Source organism: Geotrypetes seraphini, chromosome 2 (genome assembly GCF_902459505.1).
Source record: "Geotrypetes seraphini chromosome 2, aGeoSer1.1, whole genome shotgun sequence".
NCBI lineage: Eukaryota > Metazoa > Chordata > Amphibia > Gymnophiona > Dermophiidae > Geotrypetes > Geotrypetes seraphini.
The window spans coordinates 318,395,661-318,416,740 of NC_047085.1; the positions used below are offsets into that span (position 1 = coordinate 318,395,661).

Below are 21,080 nucleotides of genomic sequence, written 5' to 3' on the forward strand. Positions count from 1 at the left end.
TGTCTTGGCCTATCATGCTCTGAGAAGCTTCCAGTTATTTGGCTGTACTATGTCTGGATTCATGAACAGGCCTTTTCATATCAAACCACCTTGGATCTCTCATGAAGCCACTATTTGGGCTAGTGGAATATGCTTTACTCAGGCATATTATGTGAAAAGTCCTCTTTCTAATAAGCTCAGCTAGAAGGATAAGTAAGCTTCAAGCCTTAATTGCCTATGAGCTGCATCATTTGGTTTCATCACATAGTAACATAGTAAATGATAGCAGATAAAAAGACCTGTGTGGTGCTCAACAGTCCATATCAAAGCAATGTTAAACCGCAAGATTGATCTTTGGTAAAATAAAGTATGACCATATCTCACCTCTGTTAAGGAGTTTACATTGGCGTCCTTTTCAATTGAGAGTTCAGTTTAAATGTACCTGCATAGTTTTTAAAATCTTACTTGGTATCTTCGATTTGTTGGTCCCGCTAGCTTTAAATTCCTCGATCTTCAGGTTGCAGAACTATCCATGTATTTAAACTTTCTTTCCTCACTGTAAAAGGTGCCAGATCTATCAGTAAAATTGGTCATTCCTTCCTAACAGCAATTTGGAACGACCTACCTTCTCAAATAAGATCCTGTCTATTCCTTCAAGTTTTTCAAAAAATTCTGAAAACTACTCATCGTTTTCTAGCAGATCAGTTTCCATGAGGTCAATTCTTTCTATTAACTACAACTATTGTTAACCGAGTCGAGCCTTGTTTCTCAGGGATGACTCAGTATACAAGTCCAAGATTTAGTTTAGTTTAGTATATTACATTTTTACTTGCTAAGTTCCACTATAAGATGTCTTCCCTTTCCCACCAAGATATACAGGACCTGTACTCAGACGATATGAATGTGGTATAAAATACTCATATGCATTTATGTTTCTATGCATGTGGGATCTCTTGGAGGAAGAGGTAATGGTTACTGTGGATAGGACATTTGGCCTTTATCTGCCTTCATTTTTCTATGTTTCTATACTTCTTCCTGATCCATCCTTGCCATTTTCAGGGCCCAGAGTGAGCAAAAAAAAAAAGTAATTGTAGGGTCTCAAGTTAACAAAATTCGAGAGACTTGCTAAAGTACAGATAACAGCTAACTCCTCAAGCACAATGAGAGAGATTTTTGAAAATTAGAGTTCTAGCACTCAATTTCCAGGGTAACTGTCTGAATCTTTTGCAATAAAATGAGATTTCTTTTAGCAAAAAAATAAAGCTCACATCTAAGTTTAGAAATGTGGATACATTTTGAATTACTTGCAATTTATTAAATGTGTTCTTGTTTTACCATTCCTTTTTAAATAAAGCAAGATACTTTTAATAAGCAATACATGATTAAATGGAGTTCCCTGTTCTGTGGAGGAGAGGAGTGGAAAACAATCCTATAGGTTAAAAAAAAAAATCCAACCCTGAAGCGTGGTGTATCATGAATTAAATGTGAGGGTAAAGGGTTGTAAAGAGGAGGGGCTAGTCCATTTCATCCCCATTCCTTTTGCAGCAGCTTTTTTTTATTGAAGAAGGAGGGTGCTATAAATGAGACAGTCTGGTTTCTCTCCTGCTGAATGAGAGCCAGCAGCCCCCCCCCGCCCCCTGGCTTTACTGTTGAAGGGTTTACCTGTTAGACTGTACAGCAGGGAACTGATCATTAGCAGAGCCCAGAGGAAGTGATTCTGTTATCTCCTGACATTAAAGGCCCCAGGCTTGGTGGTAGGAAGGGTGGGCCATTAGGGCATGGCCTTTTTTGTCCCATTGAAATGAATTCAATGACTGCTGTGGGCAAGTCAGTTGGGAGCATCCAGCAGGGGAGTGAGGCAGATGACGCCTGACAATTCACTTTAAGCACTGAATGGAAGCCCAAGCATTTTCAGACTGCCCCTGTAGGGCCCCACTGCTATTACTTGACCCTTTCTCCTCTGTGCTCTTTATATAGGAGAGAGCAGTTTCTGTCTTGAAGTATTTGATTTGGAATTGGCTTGTTGCATCAGTTGTGTATTCAAGTGGAATAATAGGGTGACCACCCTATTTTATCTCTGCCTGTTCCTTGTGGATAAAAGCTGAAGGATGATTTTACTTTTTAGGTTGGAACTAAGAAGTAGAAAGAAGGGAGACGTTGAGGCAATAATAAAGTTTGTGCTTACGAGTTCAGGAGGGGGTTCTCTTTCTTGTACAAATTAATCCTTAATCTATTGATTAAAAAAAGGGTAGATCTCAGTTGGAATGGAATTTACTGAATGTGGTCCCCCCCCTCAGAGTGCGAGCAAGAGGAAGACGCCCACTCTTCCTTATATAGTAACAGCAGGCAGGCTCCCATTGGCTACAACTTGGAAACAACTGATGTTGCCTTCAATGGCTCAGGTCTTGACCAAATTAAATCATGCCTTTTTGAGGACAAAACTGGCTGCATTATGATGTAATCAAATGGCATCTTTACTAAAGATTTGGATGTTGGCTCCTGGTAGTTTTATATGCAGAATATTTTACTTTTTGTCAGCATTGTACATTAAAAGTGCTAGATACTGATTATTTTCATGTCATAACGGCTACGTTTGCAATGCCCCCAGCTTCTGTATTTTGGGCAATGTCCTGGATTGGCCACTTTTGGAAAAAGGATACTGGGCTAGATGAACTATTGGTCTGATCCAGTATAGCTATTATGTTCTCCAAATAGTTTAATTTTGCACAAACCATGAGCAATGAACCTCTTTTAAACCAGAGTATGTAGAGGATATAATCTGTGTCTTAAATTTTGCTGCTGAATGTGAGTCTAAGAAAGATAATCCTGTAATGGAAATACCATATTCTTCACACTCCTTTCTCAGCACGTTTTGCTAATGTTATATCTATAGGATATATCAGAATTGTAGTCAACAAGCAGATTCAGAATAAAATGGAGCTGGTCTTCCAAAGATGTCGCATGAATTAGAAAAGAAATAAACAATAGGACTCCCACCAGTCTTTCTACATGCTGGTTGTAAAGTTATTTAACTGCTGCTTCTGAATGTTTGTGTCGATGGGCTATATCTGCCGGTTTTACCAAAGTATCCAGACATTTAAGTTGGTAAATGCTGGTTTTCTCTGCGGAAACGTAAGCTTTTAAGAATTTAGATTTACTTATTTATTTATTTAAGCATTTTTGGCATTCTAAGTGAAATCAAGGCGCCGTTTGGCTCCTTGTTGAATGGGGCAGAGTGAGGACATATTTTTATTTTAATTGCTTCAGTAGGTTTCCTGGCCTGATGGGGATTTTCTATACACAATAGGCACATTTTCTGCTGATTCTCTTGCTTCTAGACAGATTGTTATACACTTCCCCCTTTGAATCGGCGGTTTCAGCATCTGCGAATTCGGTTATTCGTGATTTTTAAACCAAAAAAAAAAACACTTTAATTTTTTGGGCTATTTTAAGCCCTGTAAGCCTCCCCCTTAAGCCTTACCTGGTGGTATAGCGGGTTTTCGGGGCAGGAGTGATGCAGATCGCTCATAGGAAATGGCTGCCTTTAGCTCCCATAATCTCTCGAGACTATAACGGGAGCTCAAGGCAACCATTTCCTATGGGCGATCTGCACGGGGCAGGAGCATGGGAAGGTTGCTCCCACCCCGAAAACCCGCTTATACAAAGTGCAAGAAAATATCATAATAAAATCAAACAGCACTTTCATATATACATACATACATACATACCTGTCTAGAGACAGGTACTTTTATACTTACCGGTAGCTCTTGGCCATTTTATGGAGGTCGTTGTATTAAGTTATGAGACTGAGGGCTCCTTTTATCAAGCCGTGCTAGCGGGTTTAACGCGCGCCACTTTCATCATGCGCTAACCCCCGCACTGACCAAAAACTGCCGCCTGCTCAAGAGGAGGTGGTAGCAGCTAGCGCTGCCGGCGGATTTACGCGCGTTAAACCACTAACGCGGCTTGATAAAAGGAGCCCTGAGTTTATCCTGTTACCCGTAGTGCCTTTGAACAGCAGTTCTTGCACAGTTTTCCTCTTCTGCACTTTAATGCAGGTCCCTTTTTTCCTTCCTAATTTTTTTTTGTAAGAAATGAATGATGCTTTTGTTTTAAAAGCTCCCTTTATTATAAATCTCTCTCAAGTTTTTGGTTTAATTTTTTTTCTTATTATTATATTAATTTTTAGTTAACTAGTCAATGTTCTCGGACCTTGAGTTATAATTTATTCAAAATATTCTTGACAATAGCAATAAAAACAATAAGCATAATAAAAACTCTATCCACGTTTATCATAAGAGGACCCAACACAGGGCCGTGTTTTGGCTAAACACGCCTTCTTCAGGGATACAAGATGTGTATTTATGCAGTCTTAGAAAGATGTGGACAAAAATCTAGATGAGCCGATTGTGAAAGCCAAAAACTGAGGGCTGAATAGCTTTGTGTGACCAGTGGAGTTGGGCAGTAGTGTATTAACTGTCCCTCTAGCCCTCCTCACCTCCCATTGTCATGCAGATTCTCAGCCTTAAAGCTAAGAAAAGGCTTGTCTTCAGGTTCTGATTTAGAAAATCTTTAGTTTGTAAATCAGGACCTAAAGTTCAGACTGTCTCATATTTTAAGTGCTAGTGTGTGTGGTTGTCATAAGAATCAGTACAGCAGTGTCTCTGCATTGTCAGATACTCATAATAGTGTGTAGAGGTTGTGAAGACTGTAAATATTACCATATGTAGAAATTAGAATTTAAAAAAAAATTTTTTTTGATAAAATCTTTGTTTTAAAACTTACAATAAGTGTGACAGTGAGTTAAAACATTTTAACATTAAATAGAACACTTAATAATCAGGAATAGTCCAAATCATAACTTATCTCTCTCCCTCCCCACCCTTCTATAGCAAATATAAAACACAGGTATCATATGATAAAAAAAAATTTTCCCCTTAAAGGAATTTTAATGGTGGTGTAATAGGAAAAAATAATATACCGGGGAGTTTTCAGGAGAAGGCTGAATGGGCTGTAGAAGTCTGTGGGAGTGGGTGTCAGTGGGAAAGCTGGAAGCTGCAGATGCCAAAGTTGAGCAAGATTTCAACATGGCTGTGATCTGGTTGAGCTCAGGCCAGTATACAGGTACAGAGCAGATCACCTTTTGCTGGAAGAAACTGTGTAGCCATGTCAAGGCAAATGACAGGAACAGAATCTGAGTGCTGGGGAGCGTGAGACCTAGATGTTCTTGTGTCACACTGGTCACATGGTGAAAACAGAAGATCAGAGAAGGCCAAATATTTAAGTACAGTAGAGTTCCAAGGATGAAAGGAATTGTGTGTGGCCATGTTGAAGAACAGGATATGGGTTCAGTTATGCTCCAGGGAAATGTCCTGTGTGAACGGGCAGGAGCAGTAGACATGGCCCGAATCTCAGGGGAATGAGAACCAGCCTATTCTGAGACTATTCTGGGACTAGTTAGGCCGAGTAAAACTAGTGCATAAGGGAAGCCAGAAGTCCCAGAGCAGAGAGATATGGGTGTGGTTAGTGTGTGTGAAATAGAAGATGGAAACTTGAGGTGCTGTGAGAAGGGGGAATTGGAAGGTTGTTGAGAAATATCACAGTTCATTACGGTAGAGCTAGTATGTGCCTAGGCACCTGCTCTGAGTGCTGTTTTTTCAGCATTGCCCAGATAAACAATCTGATATCTTCAGGATACAGAGTTGCAGGGCAAAGCAGGAAAGAAGACTGTCTCCTTAGCTAATGCGTCCACCTCCCCCTGAAGTCTGTTGGCTGGCTAAGAAAAGTTTCTGATCAATGGAGTAACAAGAGGAGCAGAAAACAGTAACAGTGTAGGCCAGACAGACTTCCTTCCTGCCTTTCGTCTGCCATAGAGAAAGGGAAAAGTACTGATAAATGTACAGTATAATCTCAGTTAACTGGTATTCAACTAACCAGCACTCTCAACCAGCTGGCAAAAAGTCTGCAGCACTTCTCCAACAACCTCCAAAGTCTTGCTCTTGTCCCAACAACCCCCATCCCTCCCTCCCCTGAAGCATCGGCAGCATAAATCTCCCTCCTTTCCTCTAGCAGCTCCTGAAGCATCCATGGCAACCATAAATCTCCCTCCCTCCAGCTCCCGAAGCAAAAGGCAGCCGGACCAAACAACCCCCTCCCTCTAGCCCCTGAATCAGCAGGCGGTCCTGAAACCCCCCTCCCTCAACTTGCTTCACTTACCTGAAGCAGTAGCAGCAGCCAGTGAGCAGAGGCAGTGCCATAAACAGGCTGCTTCATTTCCTCTGCTGCATCACTTCTGACATGGCAGAGGAAAGGCCTTGCCAGAACTGGCCAGAAGCAGCCTATTTACAGCATTGCCTCTGCTCACCAGCTACCACTACTGCTTTGAGGGGGGGGGGGTTTGTCAGGACTGGCTCTGCTGCTTTGGGTGAGGGAGGGAGGGGGGTTGTCAGGACCGGCTCTGCTGCTTCGGGGGAGGGAGGGAGGGTTATCAGGTCCAGCTCTGCTGCTGTGGGTATGTAAGTGGAGGAGGGAGGGGTAGTTGTCAGGACCAGATCTGCTGCTTTCGGGTAAGTAAGTTCAGCTACTCTAGATAAACGGGCAGCTTATCTAGAGTAGCTGAACGCTTTTTAAAATCATCCTCCCCCCCCCCCCCCTTAAATACCTCCCCCGCTGGACAGATAGGCCGCGTTGTATACATGGGGGAAATACGATAAGAGTTGTCTGGCTGGATGTTAGCAGTATTGTGCACAGTGAATAAGTGTCATTTTTAGCTGCTTGTAAAATTGAAAATAATGGGTTGCGTGCTAATTTTTAGTAGTCCAGCATAAATTTTTGTTCTAGTTGCAACAATGCTAGTATGAGCATCATGGATACAAAAGCCCACCTGAAAATTTTGTTCAAAGTGTGCCCAAATATTTGTCACAGTTCCAATAGATTTTGACCAGTTTATCAGCTGCTGTAGCGCCAGAGCAAGAGTAAATACAGACTTCAGATTTTTTTTGTTTTTATCATATATTATCCTTGAATTGGACACTACACTCAAATTTGCAGCAATTCTGCATTAATAGCTGCATTATAACATTCTTTCAAATTTGCCATCTTTGACACGGGGGCTGAAATTTTGTCAATTTTCAGGGTCAATTATAAAAAGTTTACCTATATCTTCCTAAAAGCAACACTGTTTGAAAGAGAATTTTTACTCTGTAAGATACTTGCATGCCTTTTTGGTTTTGCAATGCCACTGTCAAATGTACAAATTCACCTCAAAGTTAGGAATGCTTAGCAGTGTGACATTTATGTTCGATTTTAATACCACTGTTTTATGCTTGTCAAAGATTTCTAAAGGTTCTATAGTATTGTTGTAAATGTGTTCCCGCTAAGCTGCGCTGGGGTGCGCTGGCGCACAAAATATTACCTCGCAGCGCACAAGTTTCTCGTCACAGCGCACACAGTGTAGAGCACAGTTCTTCAACCGCCGGTCCGCAAACAAAATCTTGCCGGTCCGCGAAGGATTCGGTCCCCGCCGCAACGAAAGGCCGGCGTCAGCTGACTTGCAACTTCCTGTTGCAGTCGCTGTGCCGGGACTCCTGCCTTCGCCGGGACTCCTGCCTTCCACCGCGTTTGCCTCCTGCCTTGTCTCCGCACCTCCAGACCAGCAGCGGCAGCTGTGTATGCTTTTAACTTCGGCACAGAGCTGCCCCTAATCAATAGTTTAGCGCGGTTTCATAAGGCAGCCTCGGGGCCTTTGCTAGGCCGGCCCACATCGCATCATCGAAGCGGGCCGGCTATCAAAGGCCCCGAGGCTGCCTCATGAAACCGCGCTAAACTATTGATTAGGGGCAGCTCTGTGCCGAAGTTAAAAGCATACAGAGCTGCCGCTGCTGGTCTGAACTCTTGGGCCGCTGAAGGAGGGCAAAAAGCAGCTGTCCTGGAGGTTTCCCTTCCTCTCGCCTTTACAGGTTCCTTTTTTCCACCTTTTTTTTTTTCCTTCAAACGGCAACGGGCCCCAGCATCGACATCAATCAAGTAAGTTCCACTGTCAATCAAGCGGTTCTGCTCGGCCAAAGCTTCCCCTGTGACATGAGCCACCCTCAGGGGAAAGAAAGTGACCCACAAAGGTGAGGGGAAGGGGGGCAGATGATGGAAGTTGGGGGGGGGGGAGAGAGAGAGAGAGAGAGAAGGGGCAGATGATGGAATGGAGGAGATGAGAGAGAGAGAGAAGGGGACAGATGATGGAAGTGAGAAGAAGGGAGAGAGAGCAGAAGGCAGATGGATGTCAGTTGAGAAGGGAGAGCAGATGCTGAATGGAAGTGGGGAAAGAACACATACTGGATGGAAGGAGGAGATAAATAAAGGGGGAAGAAAATAGTAAGATAATGGAGGGGTGAGGGAAAGGGGTGACAAGCTGTGTGTAGACACAGTGAAAAGAGGGAAACGGGACTAAATAGTAAGAAAGAATTTAATTTAGATGGAGGCAGAAAATAGAGAAGGAAGACCAGAGAAGAAAAGGGAAGAGAGAGCAGAGAATGATGAGGAAATGAGAAGAGAGATATGCTAAAAACCACAGGGGGGAGGGAAGGATAGAGATGCCAGACCATGAGGGGAACAGAAGGAAGATGATGGATGCTAGACCAAATTGGGGGGTGGGGGGGGGGGCAGGAGGAGAGATGGCAGGGAAAGACAGACAGTGAATGGAAGGGGCAGATGCTGGACTGAAGAGACAGAGAAGGTTATCATGCTGCTGTACCGGGCCATGGTACGCCCTCACCTGGAGTACTGCGTCCAGCACTGGTACTTTAAGAAGGACACGGTACTACTCGAAAGGATCCAGAGAAGAGCAACTAAAATGGTTAAGGGGCTGGAGGAGTTGCCGTACAGCGAAAGATTAGAGAAACTGGGCCTCTTCTCCCTTGAGCAGAGGAGATTGAGAGGGGACATGATAGAAACATTCAAGGTACTGAAGGGAATAGACTTAGTAGCTAAGGCAGGGAGAACGAGAGGGCACTCTCTAAAGTTGAAAGGGGATAGATTCCATACAAACGTAAGGAAGTTCTGTGGTAGAAAGCAACATATTTATTTGGCTCATAACTTGCTGGCGCCCGATATTTTTAGCTCACAGTGAAAAAAGTTTGCTCACAACACCCGCCCGCTTAGAGGGAACACTGGTTGTAATATGTGTTTTTCTGGTGGTGAGTGAGTTTAGTGATTTGTACTATATTTTTTTGCTGCTCATTCTCCAGTGAAGGCAGTACTGGGTTACATTTTGTGTACCTTCCATATTTTCTAGGTATTAAAATAATTTTTACACTCAGAATTAATGGGCTTGAGTAGGCCTTGTTGAAACCATTACTACCAATCATTTTAGCTATTTGTTTATTGCTTTGGCTCTATTCATGTGCTTTAGTCAGATATTTTTAAAATTTTTGAACCTGTGCCAAGATATCTGATTCAGATTGATTTTTAGGTTATAGATGTCAGACTGAAGAGGATATAACTTTGCCTCCCTGTTCAATTGGACAAGGTAGTGGTGCATCAAAATTCCATGTAATTTTCCATGCAAAAAGGGCTGCATTGAGGATTTTATTGATCATGAGCAGAAGCTACTGATCAGATGCTCAGGAGCAAATCTGGAGCAAGCATCCCAAGTTTGCCTTCATCATGAAGCTCTTTTTCCTCACTAAATGAGTCTTTATAGAAGAAATGTTGTAATCCTTTTGGCAAGATAAACTATAATCTAAACAGCCTTGGGATCCTGTGGAAAAGAAACCCGCCCATGGCTGTTGTTGCATGGCTGTTGGGCGTGGCCCTTATGGCGATGGGGATACTGGTTTACTCAGTAGTGGCAAAGCCACCATGGACCAACGCCTTGTGATGTGTGGGCCGTGCACACAAAATATCCCACACTTTTAAGTAAATTTTTCAATAAGGCTTGCATTGCAAGACAAATAAATATAAATCTTGTAGAGTAATATTTTCTCTTTCAGATGGTACTACATTACATTACATTACATTACAGATTTCTATTCCGCCTTTACCTTTCGGTTCAGTTAGAAAAAGATTGAGGCCAAACTTTTTTTATACTTGACCAATTTCAGCCCTTGTGTCAATGGTGCAAAATTTGAAGGAATGTTCTGATGCAGCTATTCATACTGAATTGATAGTGTAGTGTCTAGTGCAGTGATTCCCAACCCTGTCCTGGAGGAACACCAGGCCAATCGGGTTTTCAGGCTAGCCCTAATGAATATGCATGAGAGAGATTTGCATATGATGGAAGTGATAGGCATGCAAATTTGCTTCATGCATATTCATTAGGGCTAGCCTGAAAACCCAATTGGCCTGGTGTTCCTCCAGGACAGGGTTGGGAACCACTGGTCTAGTGCAAGGATGATAAAAATCTGAAGTCTGTATCTATTTTTGCTCTGAAGCTATAGCAACTGATAAACTGGTTAAAATCTGTCGTGACAAACTGCAAGTTTTAAGACGTACTCTGAACAAAATTTTAAGTGGGCTTATGCATCCATGATGCTCATGCATCCATGATGCTCATGCTAGCATCACTGAAACTAGCATAAAAAGTTGTGCTGGGCTGCCAAAAATTAGTATGTTTCTTCTATTGTCAGCTTTAAAAGCAACTAAAATTGACATTTTATTCACTGCACGATGCTTCCAGCCAAGGAAAACAAAGGGGTCTAGCTCAGTGGTTCCCAACCCTGTCCTGGAAGGACCACCAGCCAGACAGGTTTTCAGCATAGCCTTAATGAATATGCATGAGACAGATTTGCATGTAATGGAGCGATTGGTATGCAGATCTGTTCCATACATATTCATTAAGGCTATCCTGAAAACCTGTCTGGCTGGTGGTCCTCCAGGATAGGGTTGGGAGCCACTGGTCTATCTCAGCGACTGTTGCACCTAAGGATCTGATATTTTGGGAAACTTATTTTAATGCTGTGCTAGTTCTGCATACAAATTTTGAACAAAATCTGAGATATAATGGTGGGGAGGTTTTTTTAAATTTTTATTATTATTCTTATTTTTGACCACTTGGTATAGAATGACCCAGTTATTGTCTTCTACCCACAACTGTGCAAACCCAAGTTTTCCTGGGAGGGAGATGTAATAATATTCATTGGGCTGAGTCAGTTGTGAGGTAGCAGCTGGTATCGTTGCATAACCCGCTTGTCTAGGAATGGAGTGTGGATTTACAAGAAAGAAAAATTAACAAAGGTAAGAACCTAATCTTTCGTTGCAGATTTTTCCCTCAGCTACTAATGACCTGATTTTCCAGTAGATAGCTTAGATATGAGTATTAAATATTTGAACTGCTTTGCTTTAATGATAAATGTTTTGTTTTCTTTTAAACAAAGATGGATTTAAATCTGCCCTACTGTGATAATGGACTGAAAAATAATAGTTTCACATAAAACTAGGATATGACATACTCTCTAACATGTATGCTATTTAGGAAATGTCTGTATAAAGTTACGATGAAGCCATACTCGGGCAAGAGATGGGCTTTGAGATTCATTTCCTTGGACTCTTGTCAGAAAGGGAAATCTGGGAACTTGATCCCCAGCAGATTTCTGCTAGATCCTGAATTGACCTCCAAATGGCATTAAAGCCCCTCTTTGGTACAGAACAATAATTTGCCAAGTATCTATCAGAGCTGCTGTTTGCTCTTTGCAACCGGTGATATTTATTTAAAAATTTATATACCGTTTAAACCTATACGGTTTACATATTACATACATAATTAATAAGACAAATAAAATCAAACAAGCATTAACATATAATCATCAGAAAATCACGTAAAGTGCCCATCAAAAGAACAATCGCAAAGATCAGTTCCTAGAAAAATGCATTAACAAATAACTGCATTTTTAATAGTTTTCTGAAATTACCCTTGTCGTAACATTTTTGTAATTGACCGACAAGTGAGTGCCACAGTTTGAACACCAACTGTCTTAACCCACATTTTCTAATTAAGAGTTTGGCTTAAGCAGGGAACTGATCTGCAGATGCATCTTTTTATTTCTAAAGGATAATAAGAATGTGTCCATTTTCTTTTCAGCTGAGCATTGAACAGGCCCAAACTGTTGCTGAGCAGGTGGAAATGAAAGCCAAGGTTGTACAGTCGGAGGTCAAAGCCAGTACATCCAGGCACAAGAAGGCTTTGGAAGACAGAGAATGTGAGCTCCTCTGGAAGGTAAAAATCAAAATGGGAAGGGGCAAGAAACAGGAAATCATGAAGGTAGTTCGTTCGGTTTTTTGGGTGGTGGTTGAGTTTGTTGTTGGTTTTTTTTTTTTTTGCTTTGGTGGTTAAATGTTAGCGATGTGCATGGAAGGTGGTGTTTTCTTCTTTTTCCCTGCTTTTCCAGATATCAACACTTCCTAATGAATTTATGCATGTTAATTCATAGGTATGTGTTAAATCAATTTTGCACATACTAAAGTTTTTAAAGTATTTCACTTAACAAACATCCCTAAAATTTGACATTTTTAATAATTTCTCTACAAACACTCACATCTCGCATAACATTTTTCTCATTTACCTAAATCTGACAGGCTGCTTCCTTACACATAATTTATATTAAATTTTCCTACACATAACTTATATTAAATTTCTCCAAACAAAAATCCATCAAACAAATTAAAAAGACACATTTAAGAGGGTTATTAACTAGCGATTAACTCATGTTAACTTCCATAGGAACCATTTTATTCCTATGGGCCCTGCTGCAGAAAACATGCACTAACCTTTAATAAAAGACTCCGTTAGTATGACAAAATTGCACGTTTTTCCTAACTCCATTTACAAACTCGTATGTTTATCCTGGGACTAGGTACTGTGTATATAAAGTCACGTTAAATTGACTTATTTTAGCTAACAAGGATTCTATGAGGCATGTGTGTTTGTGCCTATGCATACAGATAGCATTATCACTTGGGCAAAATTTTATTTTATTTTTTTTAAAACCCCTTTTAAAACCCCTTTTCCTCCAGATGGTGGTGGTGTTCCCCACCCCCCTCCTGCCCGAAGACAACCCCCGGACAATTGCGGCAGGAGGGAGCCCAAACCTTCTTGCCTGAAGATCCCCCCACGAAGATTGTGGCAGGAGGGAGCCCAACCCCTCCTGCCTGAAGACCCCCCATGAAGATCACGGCAGGAGGGAGCCCAACCCCACCTGCCTGCAGATACCCCCTTCCCCGGCTAACCCTCCCCCACTAACCTGAAAAGTTGGACAGACTTGACGGGTCTTTCTACTGGCTGGCAGGCCCGCCTCTGTCGAAATGAGGCGGGCCTGCCCCTTCCCAGTGCATTGTGGGATTCACCGGAGAGGGGCCTTAAGGCTTGATTGGCCCAGGGGCCTTAGGCACCTGGGCCAATTAGGCCTTAGGCCCCTCCCTGCTGTATCCCACAATGCACCAGGAAGGGGCAGGCCCACCGGAGGCTGGCCGGTGGGAAGGTCTGGCTGGCCAACTTTTCAGGTTAGTGGGGGGGGTTTAGCTGGGGGGTGTCTTCAGGCAGGAGGATGGGCTCCCTCCTGCCGTGATCTGGGTGGGGTGGGAGGAAACTTTGGGCAGGAGGTATTGGACTCCCTCCTGCCTTGATCATTCTGGTGGGGGGTCTTCAGGCAGGAGGGATTGGGCAGGGAGATCCCTTCTGCGATAAGTATAGTGGCCGTGTCTATTATATCTGTCTCCTGCTGGCCTAGGGAGACGCTTACGGCTGCCTAGATTTGCCTAAGGCTGCGCCTAGCCTTAGGCAAGCTTAGGCAGGCTTGTGGGCCTCCCTAGGTGCCTGGTAGCACCTTCAATATAGGCGGACTGCCTGGGGAGCATTTTATTTATTTATTTATTTATTTTAAATGTGCGGCCCAATTGGCTAGTTAGACAGCTGTAGGACCTCTACAAATCAGGGCCTAAATGTATGAACTGTGCTGTTTTATCAAGGAGATGATTTTTCATTGTGTGTTTATTTTTCAAATCAGACAACTAACCCAAACAGCAGTAGACATTGGCTTTAAAGCATCCTTACATGGGTCATTCTTGTGTGCTAAGGCCATTTATGCCACTGCAGTAAAATGGCTGAGTTTTCTTAATAATGGCTATGTGCTAAGCCCCTACTGCCAGCCATTTTGTGGGTGGTAAGGACTCAGTATGTGCTAATTGATTAGTGTGTGCTAACTTATTCTCTAGCCCCCTCCCCCTCCCATGCTAAATATTTTATAGCATGCAAGTAGCTCATGATCTCAAAATTACAGTAGGTCACCTGTAAGGCATTTTTTTGCTGCGGTAACGCGCATTAGTACTTACTGCAGCTTTGTAAAATGGCTCCTTAGTATGTATTGTGGTTTCTTTTTTTTTTTACTTTTAAACCCACCAATGACCTTTCAGTCCTGTGCACAACAAAGGTTTGTCAGACTAGAGAATGCTGCCTAACTAGGAGGCACTCCTGTATACAAAATAATTGTGCATTCAAATCACAAAGGTCCTCTTCTTACTAAGCCACGGTAGAGGCTTCTTCCGCGCCCCGGAGCGCTAAATGCTCATAGAATTCCTATGAGCACTGGAGCATCATCAGAGCATTTAGCGCTCCGGGCCACGGTAGAAGCCTCTACTGCAGCTTAGTTAAAGGTGGTTAATATCTCAATCTGATAATTGAACTTGAGCTTTGCTGTTTATCCATTCAAAATAAGTTACATTTACTTTAATGCATCTTACTAGTCTTTCTTTTTCTTTTTTTCCAAATTGTAGGTGGAGAAGATTCGTCAAGTGAAAGCAAAATCTCTGTACCTGCAAGTCGAGAAGTTGCGTCAGAACCTGAACAAGTTAGATAGTACCATTAGTGCAGTTCAACAGGTGTTAGAGGATGGCCGCAGTCTGGATATCCTGTTAGCCCGGGACCGGATGCTAACTCAGGTGCAGGAGCTGAAGAAAGTGCGAGGTTTCTTGCAGCCCCAGGAGGATGATCGTATCATGTTCACACCACCTGACCAGGCCTTATACCTGGCTATTAAATCCATGGGGCTTGTCAGCAGTGGAGCATTTGCGCCTCTTACAAAAGCCACTGGGGAAGGACTAAAACGTGCACTCCAGGGCAAGGTGGCCTCTTTCACTGTAATTGGGTATGACCATGATGGCGAGACATGCCTTTTAGGTGGTGACATGATATCTGCATTGGTAATGGGTCCTGATGGCAACTTATTTGGTGCCGATGTGAATGACCAGCAGAATGGGACCTACCTGGTCAGCTACCGCCCACAGCTAGAAGGGGAACACCTCGTATCTATTATGGTGTGCAACCAACACATTGATTGCAGCCCTTTTAAGGTTACAGTGAAGTCTGGGCGCAGCTACGTTGGCATTGGGCTTCCAGCAGTATCTTTTGGCGGTGAGGGAGATGGTGATGGCAAGCTTTGTCGCCCCTGGGGAGTTTGTGTGGACAGGGAAGGCTACATCATTGCTGCTGATCGGAGTAATAATCGCATCCAAGTGTTTAAGCCCTGTGGTGCATTCTTTCACAAGTTTGGCACCTTGGGCTCCAGGCCTGGTCAGTTTGATCGTCCTGCAGGGGTTGCCTGCGATAGCTCCCGGAGAATCATTGTGGCAGACAAGGACAATCATCGCATACAGATCTTCACATTTGATGGTCAGTTCATATTGAAGTTTGGAGAAAAGGGAACTAAAAATGGGCAATTCAATTACCCATGGGATGTAGCAGTCAACTCGGAGGGAAAAATCCTGGTTTCAGATACAAGGAATCATCGGATTCAGCTTTTTGGCCCAGATGGAGCCTTCTTAAATAAGTATGGCTTTGAAGGAGCGCTCTGGAAGCACTTTGATTCTCCTCGAGGTGTGGCCTTCAACCATGAGGGGCACCTTGTTGTGACCGACTTCAACAATCACCGCCTGCTCGTCATTCACCCAGATTGCCAGTCAGCACGCTTCCTGGGGTCAGAGGGCACAAGCAATGGGCAGTTCCTGCGCCCACAGGGAGTTGCAGTGGATCAAGAAGGACGAATCATCGTAGCTGACTCACGGAATCATCGAGTGCAGATATTTGAGGCCAATGGCAGCTTTTTGTGCAAGTTTGGCACTCAGGGAAGTGGCTTCGGGCAGATGGACCGCCCCTCGGGTATAGCAGTCACACCCGATGGCATGATCATTGTGGTGGACTTTGGAAACAATCGAATTCTTGCCTTCTAAACTGTTTGTAAAAATTACAAGGAGAAACTGTGTCTCAGGGAAATTCTTTAAGAGTGAAAAAAGATACAACACTGTTTTATGCCTACCTCATCTTAAAAGAATTTTTTTTTTTTTTAAGACGAATGTGTTACCTTTCCCTGCGGGTTTTAAGCCTGTGAATTTGGGTCTATCTACCTCATAACCACCTTCCCTCCCCCCCCCCATCTCATTTTTCCAGTAAAGTGCAGTGAAGACTTAGTTCTTCCCCAGTTTGTGGGTTTAGATGCACACAAATGTGCTGCTGTGCACAGTGGAAGATTTCAGTGTGATTTTGTGGACCAAGCCATAAAGGCTATATGTAACCTTATTTTTTTTTTTTTTTAAAAGGAGGATAAAAAAGTAGAATAGTTTGTTCCCGTAGGACATCAGTGTTCTCGTTGACCATGCTGTGTTGGTGATGGTGGTGGTGGTTAATGCTGCTCCAACAGGGAAAATCTTCCTGGTCTCTTATACCTCATTGTGTTCAAGTTAATTGCTGTTCAGCACAAAGTCCAATTCTTAGAATACAGGCTGTATTTTTCTTATCGGGGGTGGAGCTTGCTGGTCAGGGCACAGCAGGTTCACAGTGACTTTATTTCGCATGGGCAGGAGTTGGAGGGCATTATTATACATTGAGTGCAAAGGATGAAAAAATGCACAAACTTCTGAAAATGTTTTCTATTATCTTCTGATGGTGTTAGTGTGGTCATAGTTTCAAACGGAAAAATGATCAACATGAACAATGTTTAGGTGGTGATTGGGTTTTGTTTTGTTTTTTTTTATTTTGATGGAAGGAATAGGATGTTTTTCTGATCTGGTTATATTGTCCATGTCTTGTTGACTTGAAGTTTTGCATTGACTTTTTTTTAGATTAGCTTTAAAGTTGCATAACATTTTTAACTAATTCTCTCCTTCCTCCACCTTTTTCCTATAACTTGAAAAATTGCTTTGAAGACAGATATGTCATTTAACAGATCAAAAAATATTGGGGAAAAAAAAGCAGCACAATTTGTACAGATACAACAATTCAGGGATTTCTTATATTTTCCCCCCTTAAAATGCCACATTATTTCAGGAAGCATCAGAATTTGATGGTCTCGCAAAGCAGTTGAGTTCCACAGATTCTATGTAATGTTGAATGATGACGTATGTACGGGTTACCCTGTGGGTTGGGGGGGCTTGTGGTGTGTAGGCAGTTTCAGTATTACCAAGGGCAGGTTCGTCGGTCTTCATACCAGCTCCTACCCTTTAAATGTAATATGTAAATCCAAGGAAAGGGGGGAATTTTTTTTTTTTTTAACATGCAGTTGATCATCTTCATATAATGCAACCAGAAATGGGAAATGCAAACCCTTGTACCAAAGAATTTGACCTTAAGGGTTGGGAGTTTGCAAGCAGAGTTAAACTCTAGATATCACAATCTAATCTGTCTATAAGGCAGCAGTGTTGGCCATACTAGATATCTGCCTTTGTGATAGAAAACCCTCCAGCTATAAGCTGGCTCACATTTGTTTTGCTAATAAACAGTTGAAGAGGCAAGTCTTAACAGTGCATGAAATGAAAGTCATCTTCAGTTTTTTAAGTTGCATATATTTCACACAGAAGGACTAAGGGAGGGGAAAAAGTTTGATAAACTATATGCCAGATGACAAATATAACTGTAGAATGCACGAGGGGGTTTATTTCAATTCCACAAAGCGTAGATAGAAAATGCTAAGCTCAGGTAATAGTTAAGGGTTAATCAAAGCATGCCAACTTTAAGGACAAGAGCATGCTATCCTGTCCTAGGTATTCTTTGAAATTACTGACACCCAACTCTGGTTACTGGATCTCTGCGCATGACCTGGGCACATTGCCAGTACGCTTCTGTCTTCATCACAGAGCCAGAGCCAGTCGCCGTCCTAGGACAGCAGCAGAGCGACCATCTGTCAAACATGAAGGGATTTGTAGAGTATTTTTATGGTGTTTTATAGGCAATTTTCCATTAGATGTAATGTAGGACAAGCACTTTGTCATGATAGATTTTATTGCTGGCTGAGATAGGCATCTGAGAAATGTAGTCAGATGAAAAAGAATATTCCCCAACTGACTTTAAAACGTTTCATTTGCTTAATTTTTTTAGTTAGTCCCCTTCCTAGACAGACCTGTCGGTTGCAAATTTGTTGGTTTCCATCATTTGCTTGTGTTTACCAGAATATTTTGGGGCTCCACTGTATAAGCTGCAACATATTCGATTCCTGTAGGGCAAAATACAAAAAAAGTATCCCAACAAAACAAGAACATTCAAATGTCTTTTTTTTTTTTCTTTTCTGAAATTTAAGTTCAGGCTTTGGCAATGGTTGTAACATCTTGTCTCATCCCTAGGGGGTTTGGTAGCAGGATGTTAACCCCCATCCATCTGCTCTCTACCTCCCCTCAGTAATTTTTGTACAAATGATTTTCACACTCGGTCAAAAAGGCCAAGAAGGGAGAGCCATCCTCAGCTCTTGACTTAGACCCTGCATTTGGATCATAGCCCAAAAAATGTCCTCAGTTTTGAGCACCAGGGTTGGTTGTTTTTTTTCTAACTTGACTGAACATGAGAAACCTGCAGTACTAGCATGGTTTTCTTTGCACTTTTTCCCTCCCTAGGAATAGGGGAAGAAGTGGTCAAAGCATTCTTAAGATAATTGCGACAAAGGATGTATGGTGCTGGGGGACATGCAAGTAGATGGTAGCCATGTTTAAGTGCTGTGCTCAGTGTTTGAGAAACACAAGTGGAGACAAAATTGACTGGCAAGCCGAAAGATTTTGTCTTGCAAATACCTTTTTTAAGGATAAGGGTACTAGTGGCCAAAATTGACAGGAAATAGGAAGCAGTGATGCTCTTTATAAAAAAAATATCTTGATTACCTCAACTAGAGTGTTCTATATAGCAGCAAAAAAAAATAAAAAATGATGTAACCTCCATTCAAAAAAAAAAATATTGCTTTCACATATTTTAAAGTGCAGCAGTGTTAAAGGGACTCCTTACATAGGAAAATTTATGTGATCATGATTAAGTGCCCTGTAGTGGTTCCCAACCCTGTCCTGGAGGACCACTAGGCCAGTTGGGTTTTCAGGATAGCCCTAATGAATATGCATGGAGCAGATATGCATGCCTGGCACCTCCATTATATGCAGGTCTCTCTCATGCATATTCATTAGGGCTGTCCTGAAAACCCGACTGGCCTGGTGGTCCTCCAGGACAGGGTTGGGAACCACTGTGTAGTTCATGATAACTTGTATATATTTATAAGCATTATCTGCTCATACCTACAGTATCCTCTATGTGCATATGCCACAACTCTTAAAATGTCCCTCCCACACACAGACACCCGCTACCTCTTTGGGAGTACCAGTGATCCCAGATGTAACTTTCATGGTAACATAATTTGAATAGGAAATCTGAAATGCAGTGGTGGATCAAACTAAGAGTATTAGTATCTCGTTGCAAATATATATTTTGCTAAGATGAATGAGGACATTTTCCTCAAGCTATAAACAAGAGTGCAGTAATCTTCAATTGTCTTCACCTGTAGAAGTTTTCAGAATGAAATAAGAGAGATGCAAATTTGATGTGTTGTTAGATACCAAAGATAATTGCAAACTTGGGCTGTTCAAGAAAGTTTTCATATAATCAAAAAATATATTGGCCTTCCAGTGTTAATCAGCACAGCCAGGTACTAGATTAAATAATGCTACTGGAGTTAATCAGAGTTGAGATAGGAGACATTATTTTTGAGACCTTTTTGGTGCTTGTCTATATTTAGTCTGCAGTCTTATTTTAGCAAATGTTGCTTCATTCATCATGCCTAACTCTTTTCTACAAAAGACTATATGATGATTGTGTTTTACAAGAGGCAAACTGTTGTCTTTCAAACTTGGCAGCGGTGACATGCCTAAATAATTTCTCTTGTGTGTAGCTGCTGGAGTGAAGCGCATTAGAATCTACAGGAAAGCTGATATATCTTCTCCAGAGTGAGAGTGCAGTGTAGTAAAAGTAGTCATTTAGTATTGAGCAAAAAGATAAAGCCAAGGTAAAATTTAACTCTGAGTCCTTTATGGTCAGCATAAACTTTATGGGATGGAATCGGTGTTCTATGAAAATTCGTTATGGGTAATATGAAAACATCAATATCAAACAGGAATCCAATGTACAGACATTGGGCTAATTTAGAAAGGCTAACCCACATGCCAAAAAGCAGAATCTTTATAATATATTGTACTTTCTAAATGTTTAAAAATGTCCCACTCTGAGTATAAACACCACGAAGGTGGCAAAATTTGAATGTCCCAGCAGGTGACAAACATTAACCTGCAGGGTCTTTGTTAATGCTTATTTTGAAAAATAAAACGGAAAAGCCCCCCTCTGAATGCTGAGGGGCTATTAAGAAATATTGAATGCTGTGTGGAACACACTCTGAAAGCTGATTTTAGGCCTCGTGTGAGTATATGCCATAGAGGAGCATTTAATCGAGGTACAGTTGGCATGAATAACAGATCGCTTGGTGACCCAGCCCCGAGTTTCATGTGGAGATGAGCGATGACAAGTTACTTTGACTTTTTTCAGCTAAAGTTAGATGATTTAATTTGTATACGATTGAGAAGTCCACAGCAATACACTTAAGTCTGTCTATATGGGGTTTACACACTGACAGAAGCATGGTTAAATATTTTATTTAGAAGATACGATTTAGAGAGATTGTGCTACTTTGCTGTTCAGCCTCAGCTAGTAGGGTCTGAGTTAATAAGTTATACCACCTTCAATAATTTTAGAAACCTCTTTGATGTGTTTTTCCAAACAGATCTATTGAACTTTTTTCACCTTGGGCTGAAGCACCCTGGTATTCTGT

The 21,080-nt window shown here is 42.0% G+C and overlaps 1 protein-coding gene across 1 annotated transcript in view; it reads left to right on the forward strand.

Moving 5' to 3' along the window:
* Positions 1-19,196, forward strand: part of TRIM71 (tripartite motif containing 71) — a 95,336-nt gene extending 76,140 nt beyond the window's left edge. Inside the window, exons 3-4 of the mRNA XM_033930098.1 lie at positions 12,050-12,184; positions 14,737-19,196. Of these exons, the coding sequence (XP_033785989.1) occupies positions 12,050-12,184; positions 14,737-16,188 (1,587 nt within the window). The 3' untranslated portion in view covers positions 16,189-19,196. The remainder of the gene's footprint in view (positions 1-12,049; positions 12,185-14,736) is intronic.
* Positions 19,197-21,080: the final 1,884 nt, after the last annotated feature.